Below are 24,423 nucleotides of genomic sequence, written 5' to 3' on the forward strand. Positions count from 1 at the left end.
TTCGCTCACTTGTTCACTCATTCACTATTCCCTATATAGCGAATGCTAAATAGTCCACTATATGGGGAAGAAGTGAATGAAAATGAGTGAACAATTTCGGACACTGACGTAATATATCCTGCGTCTGACAGTACTGTCGCGGACATTCGTCATTACGCTTATATTACACCTGTGTGGCTTTTTTGCATTGTCACGTTTATTGTATTCGTTTTTAATCAAGAGAACAAAACAAATGTTTGCCACGTTTATTTACTATTAAATTTATTACGTTTAATAAAATTACTTAATATATTTAAAATAAAACACTGCAATACATAACATTCATTTAATCTGTTTATTCTTACATCGGACGTACACTCAAAATCAGAATGCATTGTGGGTAAAACGTAGGGAATGAGTTGTTTACTCCGAATTCGGACAACACTACAAAATGGCGGACACACGATATAGTGCACTATATAGGAGATAGGGGGCTAATTCAGACACAGCTACTGTCTCAGTGCTGTCTCAGCAAAACGATGCGTTCCGATGACGCACCGTTTCTGCACAAACTTGCTGATGGTGACATTTTCTTTACCACAAAACTGGCACACGTTCAAATTCAAAGATCGTTGATACTAAACACGGTCCATGTTTTCCAAAATTAATAAATACGCACAATAACCTTGGGTTAAAAAGGTGCGTCAACATACACTGACCAATCACGAGGTGCGCTACAGGTAACGCCAAGCACACGTTTTAACTAGTATGCCCACTCTACACCGTCACCCATGAAATAGCTGAGCAACAGCTCAAAGCGGGTTTCAGTGCTCACAGCAAATATTAAGCTATTAAGTATATATGAGGGATGTCTTTCCAGGACAAATGTATTAAATGTTTAAGTGTCAGTTATTCCAATAAAACATTTGTATATGCCACGTTTACACCATTTTAAAAAAATAATATCGCTTTAGATAACTTAGCGAACTCACTAGCTTTGAAGCTATTCATCCCATAGAGATATATAATTCATCCGGGCTATTTGACAATGCGACCCAATCAGATGAGGCCATTTTTATCACGTGACACCAGTCTCTCGGAAGCGCACCGGGGGTGCGTTCCCTAGTTTCGTACGGAGATTCTTTGACGAGCTCGCGCTCATGGCGGCTGCACGGAGGGCGCGCGCAGTCCTGATGCGCCTCAGTTTGTAAACGCGAGAAAAGAAACAAAAACGTTAAAAATGTGGCGGGGATAAACCAAACGGCCTTCGTTTTTACATTTTAAATAATGTTTGCAGAGGTAAGGCGCGATTTTTCCCTCAGGGGTTTGACAGGCTTGTGTGTTCATGTATTTCCCGTTGTGTTGAGCTGCTGTTAGCTTAGCCGTAAATCACCTGAGCAGGTAACTGAATAAAACACACGCGGTAAAACACACTCGCACAAACACACACACTGCTCGGTTCGGTGTGGGATTACAGTCGCTAATACGAAGAGATTAGACGTTTCTGAGCTGTGACAGCAAGTCTTCAGCTAGTCCAGCTAACATCAGCTGTGTCCATTCACATCATATATGTGTTTACGTGCGTTGTGTGTGTGTGACAGCTGTGTGTAAGTGGAGGTCGTGGGTTTCTGTGTGTTGTCTGCGTGTTTTAGCATGTCATGGTTGTGAACTGCTGGAAAATGACACATGATACGTGGTATGTGTGTTTGAAACCTGTTGTCAGATAAACATGCTTCGTGTGTCAATTTAATTTAAGACATTAGAGACGTAGTTTATTTTGCTGCATGAATGATTAAATTAATGAAAACTCTTCATAAGATCATAAAGTTGATAACAGGCTTGTTGACGGTTTATAAAACCAGTGAGGATTCACATGATCACATCTGGTTTTACCCGAATGGGACATGAAACCTGTGTGAACGGTGTAGTTCAGATCATAAATCTGGTTGTTTCGTGTATGATACTACAACTCTATGACTTTAAAATGTAGATTAGTTAGTTCATTATTTCTCTTTTAATTTTTCCTAAAGTTGTGTTCTAAAGAATTAGCATCTGATTTGGCTGTATGGGTTTATTAAAAACGTATGCAATGACATAATCTGGTTTTATTTTGTTTCACGCAAGATAGCAGAAAGATAGCACCTGTTTTGTCTGTATCGTGACAAGTTTATACTGTTTGGCTGTAGTTTGTTGTGTGGGGTTTTTTTTACAGCCTCTGATCATATATTTACATTCAGATAAAATATATAAATGATGCGAATATCATATATATATCAATATATAAATATATGGCTGAAACGAATATATGTTGTATTTGTTAGAAGTTTGATTGTATTGGTTAATTCTGAGGCCGTATGTTGTCACCTGGTAACAGGTGGATGATGTGAATCCTCTTTAAGTCACCTGACCCACCATAAGAACATTCACACACGTCTATGCTGCAATATCAAAATGCATTTACTCTTGTTAATTCTTGATATAAATAAATGTTTTTATTAAGTGTTGTCCCTGCAGCTGTTCGTCCTGATGTGTTATGAAACATTTTCATTTAATATTTTATTTGAAGTGTATTTGTGGTAAATAAGAGCCACTCCTGTGCTGAAAACTGCATCACGCAGCGCCGGTTTAAAAATGTCATGCAAAACAGGCTGTCCTTTTGTTTGACTATTTGTGTAGTTTCTTTTGTTTTGCTGGCACTCCACCTTGCAGAAGTAGGCGTGAATGCATTCAAGTATGCATACTTCTTGTATTATATGCTGTCAGCAGGGGAATGCAAAACAGTTTCTTGCTGTAAATGGTCAGCGTTTGACTACTGGTATTTATCATGTTGCGTATTAAAAATGTTAATCTATTGACAGCCCTACTTTTTTTACAAAGTGGCAGCCATACCGTTGTTTATTTTCAATGCTGAATCTGTGACATTTAATCTCATGCAGGGGCACCAATCGAATGTGTTTATGCCGTATGTAATCGATTAGAAAACAATGTGAATTTGGTTTTGCTTGAATGTGTCACACGTGTAGGCAGTCTGTATTCCTAAAGCATGTCCATACGCTGTCAAGAAATAAAAAGGATCCCTGGGTATAGAGCGATGTATGGCTTAATATATGAACAATGGCATTGACTTTATAATTGTGAAATAAAAAAACAGTGTAACTGTCACAGTATTCATAAACTTTGAAAAAATATTTTTACTTGGAGGCCGCCATTTTTTTGCGTCAGAATCCGTGATGTCAAATGGTTGCGACCTAAACCTGTTTCAGTGTTTCCCATTCATTGACGAGACTATGGCGGCCCACCATAGGCTATTTTGATCCGCCACAGTCTTAAAACGAGCCGAATTGTTTTTCTTACAACAACATAACTATTTGTAACGTTGAATTTTGCACCGCTATTTTGTTGTAGTGCCATTGTTCACGGCTAAAAATGCGTCCTGTTGCTTCAGCGCAATGTGCGCAGCACACACACAGACACATACTGTACATACTAGACATATGCCCGGTTAACCGAAAATATATATCACGTGATTTATGCACAATTTGTGAGTGCAGTACGGTAAAATGCTGCTGCATCCGAAAGCCAGAGGGCGCTCTCGTGCAGAAACTCCAAATACGCACTGCAGAAGAAGACCATAACACAAGTAGTTCTAGGAAATGCGTAAGGACATGTTTTTATCACTGATCCTCAAGCCTCATCAGGTATTTTTATGATAATAAAGTATATTTATAATGATCATGTTTGACGGGTGTTGCTTTTTTAAATGCACGTTATAAGCGACTTAAACTCGCACTGCTTTTAGATCGAGCAGCATTTCCTACTGATCCCAGAGCTGTGCTTCACGGACAAGCGACGCATCAATAAAATAATCGATATTTTGCATTATCGCAGCCAACTCGGTTTCAGAAGGATTTAGTGGTAACCGCGGTTAACCGGGCACATGCCTAGTACATACGAACGCACACTCGCTCGCTACTGTTTCAGCTTTCACGGTTGAAATGCAGACAGGTGAACTGGCCAGGATTTAAGACGTCGCCAAGCCATACTGAATACAACATCGTTTGAGGGAAGTCAAATCTAAATGCTTCAGTATTCACTGCAGTTATCCACAGTACAAGCATGATTTTATCAGTGTACGACAGAGCAAACAGATAGCATTACCTCATGGCGTTAACATCATTATGTTCAGCTTCATCAGCTTCAGCATCATATTATTTCCAGCTAAAATAGCAGTCTGCATATAGGGACATTTGACATACACCATTTCTGTCATTTAAAATGAGCAGCTCGTCTACACAACGGAGCTGTACGCAGCACGCGCACCCATGACATGTATAATGATTATCTTTTGGCGCTATATCTCTAATATCCGTCCTTATTTAGTGCCAAAAGCACTTCATTTAACCTTTTCCAAATCGCCAAAATAGTTCCGTTTTGTTTTTAATGGCAAATTATTCATGTTTCATTTCGATATTAAGTTAATTTAGAAAAATGTTTGGAGTATTTTTTTGTTTGTGGCTCACGTGCAGAAGGCATAGTTTGATAGCCAAATGTGCTGGAGCACGAATTTGAATGAATGATGTGAATGACACTGTTTAAACTGTTAAAATAGTTTCGAATAAATAAACAGTTAAAAAGTTATATTTCGTTTCTTTATTAGGTTAGAAAAATGTTTTGAGTATATTTGTTTGTTGCTCAGGCACAGAACATAGTTTGATTGCCAACCGCAAATTTTAATGATTTGAATGCATGATGGGCATGAGTCTACTTAAATTCCTCCTTTAGCTTCGGCTGTCTCCGTAAGAAAAATAAATGATACGGGGGTGCGCCACACACGATTACATGCTGCCCTGTGTGTCACCATGTCCAAAACTTGTCGCGTTTTCCATATATAACAGTAAAATATGACACGTAAAACATAAGATCAGATATACAAACACACAGGGACAGTAGGTGGCAGTATGTCCTCTTGACACAAGCCGGCCTGCCAGCCATAAAAGAAGAACGCGTTCAGTATTAGACGTCTGTTCAAGATGAGCGTGCATTAAATCATACCTTTAAACTACCGCCTTTGAGACATTTAAGACTATTTAAGACATCAGCATCCACCATAATCGTATACTTTATACATTATGAGAATATACTGATAAACACAGTAATAGATGCTTGCGGTTTGGTTATTTATTCTGTATTAGAGCACACGTGAATATTAGCCCCCGTCAGCTAATGACCGAGGGAGAGAAGACAATGAGATAAATAAGATTATCTTATTATTTAATAATAAATAAAAATAATAAGATAAATCAACATCAAAAAGTAAAAATCTGGATAAATTGTGCATTGCATTGTATAATGGCTAAAACATCGTGTATATGATAAATTCGAAATGATTTTGGTTATTAATATGCATGTTAGACATGTGCCCGGTTAACCGCGGTTACCACCAAATCCTGCTGAAACCGAGCTGGCTTCGATAATGCAAGGTATCGTTTATTTTATTGATGCGTCGCTTGTCCGTGAAGCATGGCTCTGGGATCAGTAGAAATGCTGCTCGATCTAAAAGCAGTGCGAGTTTGAGTCGCTTATAATGTGCATTTGAAAAAGCAACACCCTTCAAACATGATCATTATAAATATACTTTATTATCATAAAAATACCTGAGGAGGCTTGAGGATCGGTGATAAAAACATGTCCTTATGCATTTCCTACTACTACGTGCGTTATGGTCTTCTTCTGCAGTGCGTATTTGGAGTTACTGCACGAGAGCACCCTCTGGCTTTCGGATGCAGCAGCATTTTACCGTACTTCGCTCACAAGTTGTGCATAAATCACGTGATATATATTTTCGGTTAACCGGGCATATGTCTAATATATAGATATAGATATATATTATCCTACAGAACCTTATATTTACTGAAGAACTGATTAGCGTGTCGGTGTTTAGTTTGGCTGCCTAGCTGTGCGTGCAACCAGTTTACGTCATCGAAAAAGAACATGGCGGCCTCCTTAGGTTAAAATGAGTATTACATTTAGGGTTTTTTTAAGAGCTGAAAATATTTGATGTGTTTCCAACGACAAATGCTAGTAGTGTAAGGCTATTACAACGCATTAAGCCATACATCTCTCTATACCACGGGTTCCCTTTAAATGAAATTAAATTAAATGAAATGTCAGTCAGTTCACAAGAGCACAACCAATCTGAAGATGTTTTTAGAAGAAAATGAAAATGTTAGTGTGTGGCAAGTATTGAGACTATAAAAGTTGCAAATCCTTTGTTAGATGTTCTGAATAATACGCAATAGTATAGTGATGCTTATCTTCACAAACAGCACAAACAAGGACATTCAACAGGATCATGTTGCGATAAACTGGAGTGTTCAGTGGGTTGTGTTGTTTGTTACTTACGTTGATGTTTTAGCTGGAATACTTTTCCATCTGCGATCCTGTGACACAGGAGCCATATAGAGACGTGTTTGTCTCTCCCTCTCATTATAATACTCTAGCTCTAGAACGTGAAAGCAGCTCCCAGAGAAGACCATTCATTCTTCTGTTTGACTAAATCCATTGAGTTTCCACAGATGTCATGAATAATACACTACGAATCGCGAGCAGAGTGATTTAGCAAGGGTCAGGTCAGCAGGGTCAAGATTAGGACCATTGTGGCGTTGAAGTCACAGACCGAGCCTGATAACATGAGGTCAGCTTTAAAAAGGGCCTGTAAAGTGATCCAGTACATATTTTGTGACATTTGCGTGCCGTGACATCTTAAAACCACACATACAAACGGCCTCGAAGTGTAGTCGGAGGTCGAACACTTGACGGGCACGTGGTTTCAAAACAACAAAACTGTCAAAATCTTTTATTTCACTACGTGTTAGCGTGTATTTGTGTGTTGATGACATGTTTATTTTACACATGTTTGCAGAGAAACATATACCTCAGACCTTCAGATTAGAAACGTGTGTGTAAGGAAGGGAAGCCACAGACCGGGTCACTGTGTTTCCTGTCCCGGCAAAAACAGGAAAGCTGTCCACTGGAAACATTCTTGTTCACCATCTCTGTCTTCATTTTCATTTGTCGTGTTGTGTCTGTAGCACGACTGGTAGCTCACTGTGCTAGCAACACCAAGGTCATGGGTTTGATTCCCACATACTTGTAAATTAAAATACAGCTTGAATGCCACTGCAAAATAGAATGTGGAACATCTGTGCGGGCTCTGATGATGATGATGATGATGATGAAGAGTAGGTGTTAAATTAACACTCACAGAGAAGACAGTGCCTTTGGTGAGAAAATACATTGACCTTGTATTAGGCCTGACACTATATTTAATATGAGGCTAATGGAAAGTAGGCTGTTGGGGATCGACGTGCAGTCTGTTTAGTGGATTGCATTAATTGTTCAGCCGGCTAAACAATAACTCTTTAGAACAAGAACATTTCCTGTACATTAAGAGTAAATGCAAACAGTCTGTTCAAGTAAATGTTGTTGTTGTATTTTTTATTTGTGGTAAATTTGTCATCAAGACAGTTTTGTTAGTGTAATAACTCATGGTATAAATAATGACATGGATATGTAATGATGTTGTTTACCTTCCCCTCTCATGTGTGTTTCAGGCCAGTCTGTCTGTCTGGGGATGGGGGAGTTTGGGTGTCGTGCTCTTCCTCATCTCATTCGGACCCTTTGCCATCTTTTATCTGGCCTTCTACGTCCTCTGCTTTATTGGCGGGTAAGTGGAAACATTTCACCATTATATGTACATGGGGCCTCATTCATGAAACATTCGTAAATATATGAGCAGGGCTGAGAAGGTTACTTTTAAAATGTATTTCACTACAGATTACAAAATACATGCTTTAAAATGTAATTTGTAACGTATTTTGTTAGATTACACAAATTCTGTAACTTAATCTAAATACTTTAGAATACTTTGGAATAGGGTTGAAACGATTCCTCGAGTAACTCGAGTAATTCGAATACAAGAAATCATCGAGGCAAATTTTGTTGCATCGAAGCTTTGTTTAATTCATTTAACTATTGTACACACAGAGCGCTGCGTTTCCCCACGGACCGTTATTACTGACGCACAGCCCGCTAAACTCTATACATGTTACAGGCTCTCAAGTTTCACGCATTCACCGTCAGACACACGCATTTTAGTCTGTTCACACGCTCACACGTATGTCTCATGCTGATAAATAAGTGATAGCTTATTGAAATGGTGAAGTGAAAGTTTACTTAGTTTTAGTCTATTTTGCGAGTGAAACTTGTTTTCCGGCTGCATTGAGTCTAACAAACTAGATGCGGACTTGTGGACGCCGAATCCTGTTATTTACACATGCCATCTGTCTGTTCTGCGTGTCTGAGTGAATGAACTGCACAGTTTAACGTGCTACACGCGTGATGCTCATGAATTTGTCTGCGCTTTGTGAGGACATGAACTTCCTCTCCAGAGATGCTCTGAGAGTTTATTTCACGAGCATGTTATTGTTTGAGTGAAGAAACAGACATAGTAAAAAATAAGCGTCTTCCGACAACCTGCCAAAATAAAAGTCATAGGCTATACATTACTATTTAATAGTTCAAAAAAGAAACTAAAACTAATTTATATAAACTAAATGCATCATGCATAAGCTGAAGTTAGTTGTTTACCTTTGAAATTATTCTTTCTATTTTTATTCATGTTTCTTATTTATATATTTGTATTTATTGCATTTTGAATTTAATATGTCAATGGAATGTCCTAAATGGGTTTAGTTTTCACAGATATTAATGTATGCAATTTCAGCAATAAAAACTTTAATTGTTCTAAAAAGGAAACAAATTAGTTTCATTTTAAGAGACCTTTCTTATTTTCTCTTGTATGTGTAGTATTGCTTTTTAATAAAGAAAAAGTACTTATTATCCGAATACCCGATTAATCGATGGAAAATCAGTAGAATACTCGATTAGTAAAATAATCGATAGCTGCAGCCCTACTTTGGAATACTGATAAGGTACGTAACACAAAGGGATCACCAAACAGAGGACTTGGTTTTCCTCTGCATTTTATTTTAAATAACATTAGTTTTCCACAATATATCTTAAATCAAACAAGCACACAATCTTAGAAAAACGAAAAGGAAAAATGCTGATGCTCAAAAAGGCAGCACAATGCATTATGCAACTTTTTTGAATGCAAAATGTACTTCATTTGTCTTCTGGGAAACATGTGGTTATACATGCTTAATGTGAAGGGCAGAACTACATGAAAAAAATATTCTCTATTAACAAAATAAAAAATCTTTACACATCATCCTGTTTAAACATTTTCACGCCCTTCTCTGAATGCATTGTGTTTCGTGGAAACTTGTTTCCATCACTAAATACATTTTCAGAATTGCGAGATTTAAACTCGCAGTTGCAAGCTATGAAATCAGAATTGCATGAAAAACTCACAATTGCGAGATCTCACAATTTTGACATTTATATAGTAAGTTTATTTCGTGCAATTCTGACTTTATAACTTTTTAACAATTCAGAGTTTTTTTCTCAAGCTCGCAATTCTGTGAAAAAAGTCAGTGTTTTTCTATCGTTGGACTGACAGATGCAATTGTGAGTGTATATCTCTCACAATTCTAAGAAAATAAATCAGATTTGTGAGTTATAAACTCGCAATTGTGAGAAAAAGTCTGTGAGATAAAATAACTAAACAAACACATTACTTAAACAAGGGACTCGCAAAACATGAAAACAGTCGTTGATCATTCAGGTTACCACATTTTTATGTGGCAATTGTATAAATTGGCTCAAATTGTGTAATGGAGTATATGAAAACCTCTATTGCATGAAATAGCTTATTCAGAACACTACTAAATAAAATGAACATGCAATTTCTATGAACCCAGATCCCTCTTATTTTGTCAAAATTATTCCAATTTTGCATATTCTGCTCGAAAATGAGCAGAACTGTAGTTTGGGATGCTTTTTAGATTTTGATTCAATTTATTGTCATTGCACATGTACAAGTACAAGGCAACGAAATGTGACCTCTGCATTTAACCCATCCAGAGAGTAGTGAACACACGTACCCCCGGAGCAGTGGGCAGCTATCACTGCAGCGCCCGGGGAGCAAGTAGGGGTAAGGTGCCTTGCTCAAGGGCACCTCAGTTGTTACCCACCGGCCCTGGGAATCGAACCGGCAACCTTCTGGTCATGAGTCCGACTCTCTAACCATTAGGCCACAACTGCCCTTAATTTTGCAGAATGTCAGAGAATCACCGATTGCTGTTTACATTAATTGCCCATTACAGTTAATATAAAGTTTAAATGAAATAAATGCCATTGAAATTCCAAGTAGTCACACTGGTAATCTAAAATACTTTTCGGATGTAACTGTAATTTGATTACCACCATTTAAAAAGTAACTGTACTGAAATACAGTTACTCAAACTTTGTATTTTAAATACGTAACTAAGTTACATGTTTTTCGTTACTCCCCAGCCCTGTATATGAGTAAATTCCGAGTAATTTGCGCGTAAAACAGACCTTCCCGAAAACTTTCCCTCGGATTCACAAATACTTCGTAAACGTCAGATTTGGAAGTAAAATGTGTGTGTTAATGAATTCCAATCACTCATAAACAGGGCGTGCATGCACACTCATTCACAATTAGCATTAGGGATGGCTATTTTAAGATTTTAACGGTATTACTACTCTTATCGATACTGCTTATCGGTCCGGTACTTTAACGGTATTCTTATCGGTACTTTTTGATATAAAAAGAAACAAATTAGGAACAGAATTAACATTGCTTTATTTGACTTAACATAATTAACAATAAATAAATCATTCAAAATAAATCAAATAAACAATTTACAACAAAAGAAATTATATTTTTCATAAATTCTTCCTTAATCCTTGGGGCATCAAGAGATGAACTAGATTGGGCTAAGCAGTCAAAAACAGTACATCTCTCCATCTGTACATGATGCACTTTTGACAGATTACTTGTGTTCCACCCTTACAAGCAAAGGTTTTGTTGCACTTGTGGCAACGAGCATTGTCACTGTCATTTGGTTGGTTGCTGTGATTTGAAATATCCGCAACAGTTAGTCTACTAGTTACTAGTATCTTATTTTTAAGAATATTAGTGAATATGAAAATGCAATAATAATATTAACTTCTCTATTGTTGTGCATGATGGTTGGTCAATATAGTGTTTGTCCCTCCTCTTCTCCACTGTGATTGGACAGCTGTGTAAAAAAGGACAGTGACGAGCTCTGCGTTTTACCCAAAGTTAAAATGTAAAAAATAATAAAATAACTCGTGAAATATCATTATGATACACAGTGCATGAAAAAGGAAGTCTCAACAGTTTGTCTAAAAGAATGCAGAACGTTACGTGCGGTTTCACGCACCATTCACACGTGGTATGGAGCAGGTGTAAATTTCTTTCGTACCAACTAACATTTTGAAAATACCAACATTTTAATGAATCTGAAAATTTACGTTAGAATGACTTGACGAACACTTTAAATAAAAGTTTGTTCTGTGCTCGTGTTTCATGAATGAGACCCAGTGTGTTTGAATGAGACTCTCCAGATGCCCTCAGTAAACTTTCCTCACTGTGACACCTGTTGATGCTGTAGTTTAATGGTAAAATCTCTCTCTTCAGGGGTTTTGTAGTACTTCTTTTATTTGGAAAGACACACTCAGAGAAGCACCTGGAAAGGTGTGAACACTCCTACCTGCCGTCCACGCAGACGGCCATACACAAGGTGAGCAAACACTCCCTCCAGACAGATCTGTAAGTGTCTGTCTTCTGAATATTCACAGTGTATGTAAGTGATGTAATATGTGAAAGTGAATAGTCAGCAGGAGTTATTGTAGATCATTCAGTGATTCATTGGTTTGCGTCCGCAAAAGAGTTTTACAGCAAGTTATTATAGTGTTGTGAAGTATTCTGTTTAAATGCAGCCGTTTTATTTTCATGTACACGTTTTAAAAGAACCGTTTGTTTTTGCTCTGTAGGTTTCAGAAGAGATGAAATCCGAGTCCAAACCCATTAAGATTGACCGGCGTTTAACTGGATCGAATATTATAGATGAACCACTGCAGCAGGTACTTCAGCTAAACGAAACGGCAGACAGATGAGCAGCTGAACGCACAGACGAATGCTTTTGTGGAAACTCTACGGTGGCTCTGCTGAATGTCAGTCTGTGCAAGATGCTACATCAGCTAGTTTGAGAGTTTCCGCTGAAGTGTTGGTTTCATAAAACTGAAGAGCACATGACATTCACTTTAGCTTTATTGCCGTAACTGCTTTCACATGCTCATTGAGTCACACTCGAGTCCGACGGACATTCTACATTACACACGTGATAATGATGTTTGAAACGGATCTCACAGTTTGTACTGTAGTACAGAGTCGTTTACCAGACTTTCTTGCGTCATTACGTTTAAGGAAACCACAGTCAGCAAGTTTCAGAGTTCTGTTCTTGTCAGTCTGTGTCTACCCAGAGTTCTTTGCGGTTCAAGTCAAGTGTGATTGTATAAGTGCCATGAAATAAAGAGCACATGTTTGACACTTTTCTCTTACTATGTCTCTCGTACTCTGTCATACACACATTCTCTCTCACTTTCTCTACTCTCAGTCTTTGTCTCTTACTCCCCCCCCCCCCACCTTTGTCTCTCTCTCTATCAATCGATGTGTTTTATGTGGTTTATCAGGTGATCCAGTTTGCTTTGAGAGACTACATTCAGTACTGGTATTACACACTAAGTGACGATGAGACTTTTCTCCTGGAGATCAGACAGACGGTTCAGAACGCTCTCGTCGAGTTCTCCACCAGGTGAGACGCCTATAAAGAGCTTTTTATTTGACCGCAAAAGAGCGTGTCAGTAGATTCATAATTGTCACTGTTTCATGACTCGCATGTTTGAACTGATTCATTTACTTGTGTGGAAAACTTGGATTCAGTAACGTTTATGGAAATCTTGCCTGTAACTTTGTTTTGCTTTACGCGTTTAATAAACAAGATATGGATGCTGAATCAGAGAAAGATGATGTTTTCACGAGGACACTTCCCATGAGTCATTGTGCGCTCGATCGTTCCTCAGATCTAAAGAATTGGACTGGCAGCCGTATTTCACTACCAGACTGGTGGATGATTTCGCGACTCACCTGCGTGTTTTCAGGAAAGCTCAGGAGAGACTGAACGAGAGAGAAGATCAGAAACAACGTAACTATCATCTCCTGTTTTAGATGCACGCTTCATCAGTAGATTGCTTTAGTTTTCAATGAGACCTCTGATGTGTGTGTGTGTGTAGGTGATGCAGCAGACGAGTTGATAGACTCGTTTTTTGAAGCAGAGGTGGAAATGGAGAGGAGCGTTTGTAGAGACGTGGTGTGCACGTCCCGCAAAGACGAGGAAGGTAAGACAAAAGAGATTAGAGGAACATTGTGTTGAAAATCATTTGGAGCACATTTGTACTTCCATGCCTTTTCAGGGCTGATCTTTTTGTCTTGCGTCAGTAACAAAACACACAGACTCACCCCGTCTGAAAACACAGATTGACACATACAAGAAGAAAACAAAGACATCACTTTGACATGAACAAGAAAGATGTCTTCACACACACACATCAACACAAAGCTGAATGTCTGCATTCCAGCATCATTCACAGATTATTGCAGACACCCATAGGCCACTGAAGACAACATGTCATAAAATTTAACGACTTTAATTTAAAGTCCCCGTGAACCGGAAGTTGCGATTGTTTTTACTTCCGTTTTCTGAATCATTTCCGGGTGATGAGGAATTTCAAAGGAGTGGGCGTGGCTTGCATTTTTTACTGCGATTTGATTGGATGCATAAAAACAGCCGTTGCATTTTGAAATGGAACTAGCAGCAAACTGACAGTTAAGGGGGAGGAGTTAACGGATGCTCCGCCCAAGCCGTCTAATTTACATCATTTGAGATGGAACGTCATTTCAGGCCGGAAGTGCATTTTCAGATTTTAATTGAAGATTATGAGGGTACATGAATTTGAAAAAGAAAACGACTCGCATTGATAAGCTATTTACTATAATTAGGGCTATCATGATTATTAAATCTGGCTGACGATTAATTGTCTAGTAAATCATTGCGATTATGACTATTAATTGTCTGTTTTAGGGCTTTGACGATTATGGCGATTAATTGTCTGTTTTAGAGCTTTGACTTTTAATTCTCATACATTTTTGATTCAGCTTTGAAACGACCATATTGTTCTGAATATGTTATTTTCTTGGAAATAGATCGGAAAATATTGGTTTATCATATATTTAAGGTTTAGGCTTTTACCTGTCAATAATACAACCGCCAAATACTTGTAAATTAAGTAAGTTGATCAGGAGTGAATTGAAGCCACCATTACAATGCTATCAGTCATAGAAAAGCTTCTAGTCTGTTTTTTTCTCACCTGCGAGACTACAATAAAAGTTTACTTCTATGTTAATGAAATTTTGGTAGACTGGTTTTCACACTGAAATAATATTAAATTGTACTGCAGGTTATTTTTATGGTATATGCTTTAGTTTTATTGTGTTGTGGTGGTACATTTGACAAGTATTACCATGCTTTAGTTACAATATATACACTAAAATATGTAATATGCAGATGCACTACAGCTCCCCCTAGTGTCTTCTATAGAGATGTGCAATAATTGCGATGATCTGAAACCATCGCGATGAGGTCAAACAATCGCGATGAGACGATTATTTAATAATCCTGACAGCCCTAACTATAAACGCTGCAATATTTCATGAAAAAATAAGAATTGTCATTTTTAACTTCACTGGGACTTTAAACTTCTGCATGTTCTCTTGACTGTAACTTGTGTGCGTGTGTGTTTGCTGCAGGTTACCTGCGAGACCTCTGTGAAGTGCTGCTCTATCTGTTACTACCTCCAGGAGATTTCCACAACAAGAATATGAGATACTTCCTCAGGGTAAAAACACCAGATCTATTCAGACCCAACAAAGGCTGTGTGGTATTTTCATATTTTCTATGTGTTGTGTTTTCGAGATTTCTGTAAAAATACAGTCTGATGTATTAAGTGCATTACTAGAAATCTATATGATCTATTTTCAGGAGTAACTGACCGTGTGCTAAAGATGCGGCTGGTAGAGCTGAAGTTTTCTTTAACCTGTAATGTTTATAAGACACTCGAGGCACAATGTCCATAAAGCAGACAAATGTACTGTGTTCTTAATCCATGGTTTCGACAGGTTAACTGCTTGAAACTACACGATCAGATCTCCACATCAGGTCTTGTAAACTGAATGTGAATGAATTGGTAAACTCTTGATGTCCTGTAGGAAGTTCTGGCCCGAGGAGTTCTGCTGCCCTTAATAAACCAGCTGAGTGACCCCGATTACATCAATCAGTTCATCATCTGGATGGTGAGACAGACTCCTTCCTGCCCTTAAACAAACGTACTGTGACTGTGGTAACAGGATCTCTTTTATAGGAGTCTGAAATGGTTCTGTATTTTAAAATGCAGAGTTATTTGAGAAGAGCTAGAACAGTCTTTCTGTTTCCCTCGATATTGTCCATGATACCCTGGTTTCCAAGGTTGTGTGTTTGTGTGTGTGTTTGAGCAGATCCATGACTCCAGCTGTAACTACGAGGCCTTCTTGAACATTTTAAAGCTGACAGATAAAGTCTTTGAGCTGGAGGCCGTCAAAGACAAAGTCCTGGAGGAGCTTCAGTACCTGCGATCTCTGGACACTGCTGGAGACGGTACACGCACACATTCCTACCAGAGGCAAAGGTTTGGTTGGGAAATAAACACACTGCGTTGAATTATGGGGTTTATTTTGGAAAAGATGAGTTAAGTCTGGGTTTTAGCAAAACAAACTGTTTACTCTTCATTTTTCTCTGTCTCTCTATCTATACCCACAGATATTAACGTTATAAAAAATCAAATCAACAGTTTGAACTTTGTGAAGAAAATCTGTGAAACACGAATACAACGACTAAAATCGGGGAAGGTAAACACCTTTTATTTATTACAACCACTAAAGATTCATTGCAAAATGCTCATTCAATTTCAGAGCCATTACAATTAACCAATATATTCATTGATTATGTTACTTTTATATTATTAATGATAATGACTGTGAAAATGGTGTTAAATGCATTGCTTTTGACTTGGAAATTAAATGAAAAGAAAACCGTGATAAAAATACTTAAAGGCGGGGTAAGCGATGTCTGATGATTTAGTTTCAAATCACTAAAACAAACACGCCCCTATTTTGATAGGTCCTTGACTGCAGATGAACAAACAAGTGAACATGACACACGAGCATATTCAAGCAAAAGCCAGCATATATTAGTTCTGTGAAACCTATGTTACCCACCTGTCGATAAGAAACGAAGCAAGCTCTGCGTTCGATCACAGGCCTTTCTGCTCCTTGAGTTCTCTCCAGCACTGGAAACCTCACCCGATATTTACACGGGTCCTACTTCTTGCCTGATCGTAGGATCGTAGCTCGGCTAATGTCCGTCCTGTGCACTAAGTGCTCGTATACACGCCCCTTGCTGCTGATTGGCTACAAGTTTGTTTTGGTACTCGGCCCGACTCGGTTTTCTAAAGCGCCTTGAACATGTAATACTAAGACTACATTTGATTGTCATTTGTTTTTGCCAAACAGGACGTCGATGCTTTAAAACTTGCAGCTAATTTTGGGAAGTTATGCGTGATCCCGCTGGAGCACATCTTAGTTCATAACATCGCACTTCAATTCTTCATGGGTGAGTCAGGACCCGTCCAAATTCCCTCTTAAATACAACAATAGCTCATCTCTCTCTCTCTCTCTCCATCTCTAGACTACATGCAGTATATGGGCGGTCAGGCGGTTCTGTTCTTCTGGCTGACGGTGGAGGGGTACCGGGTCACGGCCCAGCAGCAGCTGGAGGTCTTACAGAGCAGTCAGAGAGACGGACAGAGGCAAAGCAGCCAGACCACCAAAGGACTGCTGAGAGCCGCTGCGCTGGGTGTATATGATCAGTACCTGTCTGAGAAGGTAAGAGCTGGTCTGTTACTGTCATCGATTTGAGAATCACCCGCCCCTTAAGTCATGATGATGGTGGGTGTGGCAAATTCGTGTCGTCATTGATTGACAGGTGGTCTCTCCAAACAGGCCTCTCCCAGGGTGCAGGTGGACGATGCAGCTGTAGCACGACTGGCTCAAAAACTCAACAAAGAAGATCCCACACCGGAGATATTCGATGAGATCCAGAGAAAAGTAAAGACACAATGCTGTGCCGTGATTCGTGTATTTCCTAAATTCATCCAAAACGACACGCGTCTGTTTGTTTTTCAGGTGTATGATATGATGTTGAAGGATGACAGATATTACCCAAAGTTCAAGCACCATCCTCTGTATGTGCGTATGCTGGCCGAACTGGACATGCTGAAGGAACCCAGCTTCCGAGGTTCTGATGATGGAGACGGAGGTGAGAGGGCACCCGTGAACTTCCATGAACAACAGCGATGAGTCTGTTCTAGTGTTCTCATTTATCTGTGCTTCTCTGTCCTTCCAGAATCATTCAACGGTTCTCCAACAGGCAGCATTAATTTAGTGAGTCAACCGATGCCGTTCATATACTCAAGTGATGTTGAGCTGGGTTGTTTGTGACGCGTGCGTGTGTCTGTTTCGCAGTCATTAGATGATCTCAGCAGTGGAAGCATGGATGAATCTGTTCAGCTTCACGCCTTCATCTCTGACACGGGTACGTCTTACTGAACCGTGGTAAACGTGTGTTAGGGGAATGTGTCCTGCTCGGGTCATCACATCTCAAGCTCTGTTTATTTTACAAGCACCTTTCGTTTCTTTTCTGTGACACTATCGTTCTATCACTTTCATTTCTGTTTTCTTACGTTCATCTTTTCTCCCCCCCTCCGTCCCTCCGTGGGCTGTCATCTTCTCTCTGCCATCTCGCTCCTGTGGTCTGTTCCACCCGCCGACGCCGTCATTTCCACGGCTTGTGTTTCCTCCGTCGGTGCTCTATAGCTGACACTTTTCTAAACCACCTTCCTATGGCAGGCGTGTGCAACGATCACGGCAAGACGTACGCGCTCTACACCATCACCGTCGTGCGCAAGAACTCGGACGGCAGCGAGGACACCTGGAAGACGTACCGGCGCTACAGCGATTTTCACGACTTCCACATGCGCATCATAGAGCAGGTGAGAGAACCGAGGATGAATGTTTCAATTTTAAGGTATTCAATTTTTCACAATTTGCTAAACGTCACTGACTGTCTTCAGTTCGAGAGCCTTGCGCCGATTCTCAAGCTTCCAGGCAAAAAGACCTTCAACAACATGGACAGAGAGTTCTTGGAGAAGAGAAAGAAAGATCTGAACGCGTATCTGCAGGTGGGTTAGAATGAGCTGTGTTTATTTTGACAGCTCAGGTGTTGTGAAGGTCCAGATGTGCTGAGAGTTCAGCTTGTCTTCTAGCTACTGCTGAATCCAGAGATTCTGAAGGCTTGTCCCATCCTGATGCCGTACGTCTATGACTTCCTGGAAAATAAAGCCTACAGCAGGGGCAAAGGAGACTTTGCACGCAAGGTGAGAAACGACACATGCAGTCTCATGTGCTCTAGTCTCATCATGGTGCATTTCTGATGTCATGGCCAGTAGACCTGCATCATATGGTTTACGTATTTATTTATCAGCTTATTCAGACCTATGTTTTTAAAAAAAATGTATTTGATCTGTAATCGTTTTTTCAACTAAACAGCCATTGTTTCCCAGTAGATGTTTAAAACGTCAAAATGCAGAAATAGCAAAAAATAAACAACAATATTTACCAGCAGAATTTACATATACTACCATTAAAAAGTCACTTATCTTGAAAAGTGAACTCGCCAAAACTGTGGAATAACATAAATGGGAAGTACGTAAATGGGAAAAAAATCCAAAATAAATACAAACTTTGATCATCTTCAGTGTAGTCAGACTACTCGTGTAGAAGTTACAGGAATGTTTTCTATTCGTTTTTCAAGCAGCTTCTTGAGCTCTTAGCCTGAGATGATTTTTCTTCATCGTTCAGTCCAAGATTTTTTAAATCAAATGCATTATATTTTTGCCATCATAACATATTGTATTGATTAAAATGTATTGTATACGTTTGATTTATTGCCCAGCCCTATTCCCCAGATTTGAGTCCTTTTTAAATCTGCAAATCTCTTTCCCAGAGTGCCGTGCGGTCCTAATCCCCAGATGTGTGAACCTTTAGCAACCGCACACACCGCTTCTATAATAAACTAGTCTTCTTGAGTTCCCTGTCACCCTCTCGATAGATAGCCGGACAGACAGACAAACAGACTCCGGTTGGATTAGTCAGTTTTTTTTAAATGTGTCGTGTTCTCTGAACTCGGACAGATGGACACGTTTGTGAATCCCCTCCGGAGCTCCATGCGGAACGTGTCCAATGCCGTGAAGTCCCTGCCGGACAGCCTGGCTGAGGGAGCGTCCAAAGTCTCGGCTGATATGGGCCGCATGTCCGAGAAACTTGGCCAGGACATTAAACAATCCATATTTAAGGTAGAGCACGTCTAGAGCTTCGGCCCGATCTGTTGTTACGTTTGTCCACCTTCACAGAGACGAGCGCAGTGGGGGAAATGTGAAGTTTCACATGTTGGCATTTTATTTGAGTTTTGTGTCCTTGAAAGGCAGGTGTGTGATGTATGAGGTTGTTTTGCACTTTATGATGTTTCATCTTTTATTTCATGCCACTTAACGTGTTTTACAGGTGCCTCCTTTGATCCCAAAATCAAACATTGATCCTGAACACTGCCGCGTCGCCGCCCAACTGGACGACAATGTAAGTCATCTCTGTAGCTACTGCGCTCGCTTTTTTATTTTGAACGTACTTTAGCGCTAAGTGTAAAAGTCTATGTCTGGAGACGTATATGATCTAGTGTCCTGCATGTGCAGGTGGATGACAATATTCCTCTGAGGGTGATGCTGTTGCTGATGGACGAGGTGTTTGACCTGAAAGAGAGAAATCAGTGGCTGAGGAGGAACATCAAAAACCTCCTACAGCAGCTCATCAAAGCCACACATGGAGACACTATTAACAGGTGTGGACCTCCTTCCTGTTCTTCACCCCTGACTGCAATCCTCATAATCCTGGTTTGTATCTTCTTTGTTTCAGGAAAATCGTGGACCACGTGGACAACATGACCTCGCCGGAGCAGGTGGCCGATTACGTGAAGAGATTCAGGTGATTTTTTTTATACTCTCCGGTTATGCTCTCATATCTGGTCGTGCTTCTCACCCTGGTTTTGTGACCCTACAGAGATTCCTACTGGCCTAACGGGATCCTGGCGGAGACTCCGCCCCGCAGAGAGACAAACACCCGCATGAGGACCAGAGTCGCAGCTAAGACCACACTGTTGGGTATCATGCCAGGTAGACCGACCTCCGAATCCGCATGCGAAACGTTTCAGGTTCAGCGCACACAAACCTCTCTTTTCTTTCTCTCTTTGGCCGTCAGACGAGTTGAAGCACATCATCGGGGCGGACACCAGTCGAAAGGGCATCCTTCGTGTCTTCGACATGTTCCAGCACCAGCCGCTGAACCGCCGGCTGGTCTACGTCTTTATCGAGGGCTTCCTGGAGGTGCTGTTCCCGCAGCACAAGTTTCCCGAGCTCTTCGTGAAGCTGCACTCCCGCTCGCCGCGCGTGCTCAAGTACTCAAAGAAAGTCCGCAGCTTGCAGAAGAGGTGACAGACGGCCGTTTCTTTCCGCCTCACCGCTGCATAGGGTCAGGAGTCGGCCGTCAGCAGGGTGCGGGGAGGGCGTGTGCGGCGCTCTGCACCACACTGGGTTCTGCGGTTGCTGCTTGAACACATGCCCTCTCTTAGTGCCTCCTGTCCTGTACGTTCGGGAATAAAAGCACTGTAGCCACACGGCCGTAGCATTAGAGGATTCATTTTATCATCACGAACCGTTCGGTCAAACACGGCTCTCCTGTACCGCTACGAAAGACCGGGTCGTTTTCGTTCGCTGTTGGGTTGGCTTGTTTTCTCCGTCTGATGTTTGGATGACACTGTGTAGATACCATTTCTGTGAACAGATGTTCTTTATTTTTGGCTTCTTTTGGGTTTCTATTGTATTTGGTCAAACACACCTCATCATGAATACTGTATGATAAAGGAGATCCGACCGAACCGATCTATGCACCTTAAAACACTCATCACAGGCCCGTCTGAGAATCAGTGGCGGTGTGAAGAGACGACAGAAATGTATTGATATTCTTTCGCAAAGACACACTTCTCATTAAAGAGGTTCTCCTGCCAACCAATCAGTGGCACGTTGTGGGTGGGGTCACGCATCTCATGTGTCAGCCTTGTGCTCATACATGCATAAAACGTAATCAAAAATGACAAAAGAAGCCCCACCAGACATATCGTTATTAAATTAATGCACATAACCAATAAGTTGCATGGCAGTCTCGGAAGTTCAGGTCCCGCGTGGAATTCATGGCATATGGAGATATGCTTTAAAGAATGGACCTGTCTCTCGTGAGTTTGTGCGTGTTCTGTTTTTATAACTCGATTGAACGGAGGGTCGTGTTCTTGCGTTTATTTTTAAAAAGAAACTTATTTTAGAATAGCGAGTGTAGCACTAAACTGCAAATGTGTGATGCCTAAGACTGTTTCAGTGTGAGAAATAGATTCAGCCTTAAATTGAACATCATCAGGTGTGTGTCAGACGTAGCTTTCCCTTCAAACACACTAAAGAAGATATTCACAGTCGTCCAAATCTTATCTGACCTTCAATCGGGGAATATGTAATCTGTGTCTGTGCAATATTTTTGTTTTGTTTTGTTTTGTTTTGTTTTGTTTTGTTTAATACATGTTATCTAATCCTATATGGAATCATTTTCAAGTATATTTGAGTGCAGAATTTTAAAACCGAATCTGAAACCACACGAAACTCTACTGCTCCTAAAACCATGTAACATTCCGTTGTGTAAATGGCTTTATGTGAAGGACTTGTTTTATAAGTCTGGCTTTTATCTGTACGTCGGGGATGTTTGTTTTTAACGTTTCGTCACTCCAATATATGTTTTAGGAAAGAGCGAAAGCACATTTAAGATCAAACATGCAAAGACGTGGAACACTCTGTGTTATGTGTTGGATGTGCCGAGGTCATCGTTTGTGAGGTTTTAGGGCACACAGATCCACAACTCCCACTTCAGTCACACTTGATGTGTTGTTTCTACACTTTTATAGCTCACTGGATCTGTTTGCCCCTTAAATTTCATTTTGGCCTGTTTTAACCCAAACAATATTTTGCATCAAGAAAATGAAGCCTGCTTTTAAGACATTTGGATTTATTGCATTTTGAATATTATTTTACATTTTCCTCTAAATTGCCATTATGAGCATAAATACATTTTATTACATTATACCATGGTGTATTTATTAACGGTTTAAACATTTTCACCTCGAATAACATTTTCGCACAATACAGAATCAGAGTGTTATAGGCTTCATTTTCTTCCGCACAAACATATTGTTTTCTTTGTTTTGTTATGTGTTTTTGACAGGTTTCACACACCTGGTTAGCACTGAGAACTCTTATCAGATCAAAGATTGACGCCCGTTCAGACTTGAGCTGATATTTTGCACTTACATTCTTCATTCAGATGTGTTTTAAGATCTTTTCTGTTCTCTCTTAATTTCATGGCAGTTGTTTGCTGTGATTGGCTGTTTTACTCGTTTGTGATCACACAAGGCCTCTCTTAAAGAGACATTGCTCATTTTTATCCACGACAGCACAGTTGTGGGGCACACATTATCTTCACTCAACAGTTGATATGAATGTTTTTGATTTCGAAATCCCCGTACATATGAATCTATGAAAATGAATTTTGCATATTGATGTATAGTACGTGTCAGCCGTGTGCCTAATTGTACTGTCAATTATATAATTTTCAAATTTTTCAGTCAATTTGAACATCACGATCGTTTTAATGGACTGAAAATGGACTCTATGATGGAGTAGAGTGTTTGCATTACGCTTCTAAAACATTCATTTTGAGCAGCTTAACTCAATATAACACTAATAAAATTAACTCCAACTCACTGCCCTATTCAGAGTGTTGTCATTGAATCTGTCTTATGCATCGTTCTGTTGTCTGATACACACACACACACATACAAGTTTGTTGTGTAAGAATAGCAGAAAATCCTGCACACATTTCACAGCATGGAGTAGATGATTATAGGAATTCAAACCAAAAATCTTTATTTCTTTGGTTCATCTGCACCCAAAATAAATCTAAGAAATGTTTTTTGGGGAAAACCAGTAAGGAAATTTGGACAGGTATCAATTGTAGTTCTATGTTATGGCTTGTATACTGATTATAAGTAAGCAGTATTGTAAACGTACACTTTTGATTATCATTAAATAAAATTAAGTTCTATCGCACGTTTTCCAATTAAAAGAATAAGATTTTAAGACTATTCTAGTTGAACAGTTGTATTGATGCAAATCTCCAGAAGCACATTACTTGCTGTAAATGACATCAAAGGTGTACTGTACTGTACAGAAGAAGGATAGCTGTTTTACTACATTTTAAACCTGCCAAAGGAAAGTTTGAACTGAAATGTGCAATAATAATTGAATCGGACTATTGCTGATTGACTGATGCCAGTATACATTTCTTTCTCACAATTGCACTGTGCTGGTGTTCTCTTATTCACTGTCAGGTTCTTATCACAAACACTTTACAGAACACACACACGATCCGTGTAAGTCGGGGGGACACACACTGGGATAAAACAAATAATAAACTTTAATGAAGAGTTTGCTTCCAAAATGAGATAACTCCGTTTTTTAAAAATTTCAAAAATCATGTTTTTTATTGTGCATTCCGATTAATATCATTCAAACTGCATTGGTTTGTTTTGATTTAAGCCATAACTAAAAAAAATACAGCTAACTAACACAATAAAACAATATAAAAACATGATTTTTGAAATTTTTTAAAAAGTTATCACATTTTGGAACCAAATTCTTCAAGTGTTTTAATGCCGGGAATTTTCTTAGGTAAAAAAATCCTCCATTGCACGCATACAAAACAACAGTAAGACAAACAATAAAATAATTTATAAAGCATTGCGACACAATGTCTCAAAGCGACTACAAAGCAGTGACACAAAGCGATTACATTACTTTTGAAGCGCACTCGGTTTTAGCCAATCATGTGCGTCCTCGCTGCGGTTCTTTGGAGCGTCGACTCTGACGTGCTGCTGAAAGTGAACGGTCTTTAAATATTAGTCTGTACATGTAAGTTACCACAATTGTTATTCTGTAAACCTGTGAATATTTTAGAATAAGTTTTGTAACACTTTACAATAAAGTTTCATTCTATTGAGCATTAGATTAGAGTGA

General features: G+C 39.5%; 1 protein-coding gene across 2 annotated transcripts; it reads left to right on the top strand.

The window, feature by feature from the left end:
• Positions 1-1,125: 1,125 nt before the first annotated feature.
• On the top strand, positions 1,126-23,111 carry snx13 (sorting nexin 13). 2 transcript variants are annotated; one of them, XM_057354992.1, is made up of 26 exons: positions 1,126-1,278; positions 7,593-7,705; positions 11,633-11,735; positions 11,989-12,078; positions 12,688-12,809; positions 13,078-13,199; positions 13,288-13,392; positions 14,861-14,949; positions 15,320-15,403; positions 15,605-15,743; positions 15,906-15,994; positions 16,658-16,757; positions 16,833-17,029; positions 17,147-17,251; positions 17,330-17,462; positions 17,550-17,587; positions 17,669-17,738; positions 18,053-18,195; positions 18,277-18,384; positions 18,469-18,579; positions 19,396-19,557; positions 19,766-19,837; positions 19,951-20,096; positions 20,171-20,239; positions 20,315-20,427; positions 20,513-23,111. In XM_057354992.1, the coding sequence occupies exons 1-26, from the start codon at positions 1,267-1,269 to the stop codon at positions 20,743-20,745; spliced, it is 2,868 nt and encodes a 955-aa protein (XP_057210975.1). In that variant the 5' UTR covers positions 1,126-1,266; the 3' UTR covers positions 20,746-23,111. The 2 variants fall into 2 exon arrangements, with proteins under 2 accessions (XP_057210975.1, XP_057210976.1); XM_057354993.1 differs by lacking the exon at positions 19,396-19,557.
• The last annotated feature ends 1,312 nt before the right edge of the window (positions 23,112-24,423 follow it).

The sequence above is a fragment of the Triplophysa rosa genome, linkage group LG16 (assembly GCF_024868665.1).
Source record: "Triplophysa rosa linkage group LG16, Trosa_1v2, whole genome shotgun sequence".
NCBI lineage: Eukaryota > Metazoa > Chordata > Actinopteri > Cypriniformes > Nemacheilidae > Triplophysa > Triplophysa rosa.

What these genes read in the sequence shown, in the direction of transcription:
- snx13 (XM_057354992.1), top strand. An exon ending in TAGATGAACCACTGCAGCAG is followed by an intron (nt 12,079 to 12,687) that starts GTACTTCAGCTA and finishes GTGGTTTATCAG; the next exon opens with GTGATCCAGTTTGCTTTGAG. An exon ending in TTAAACAATCCATATTTAAG is followed by an intron (nt 19,558 to 19,765) that starts GTAGAGCACGTC and finishes CGTGTTTTACAG; the next exon opens with GTGCCTCCTTTGATCCCAAA.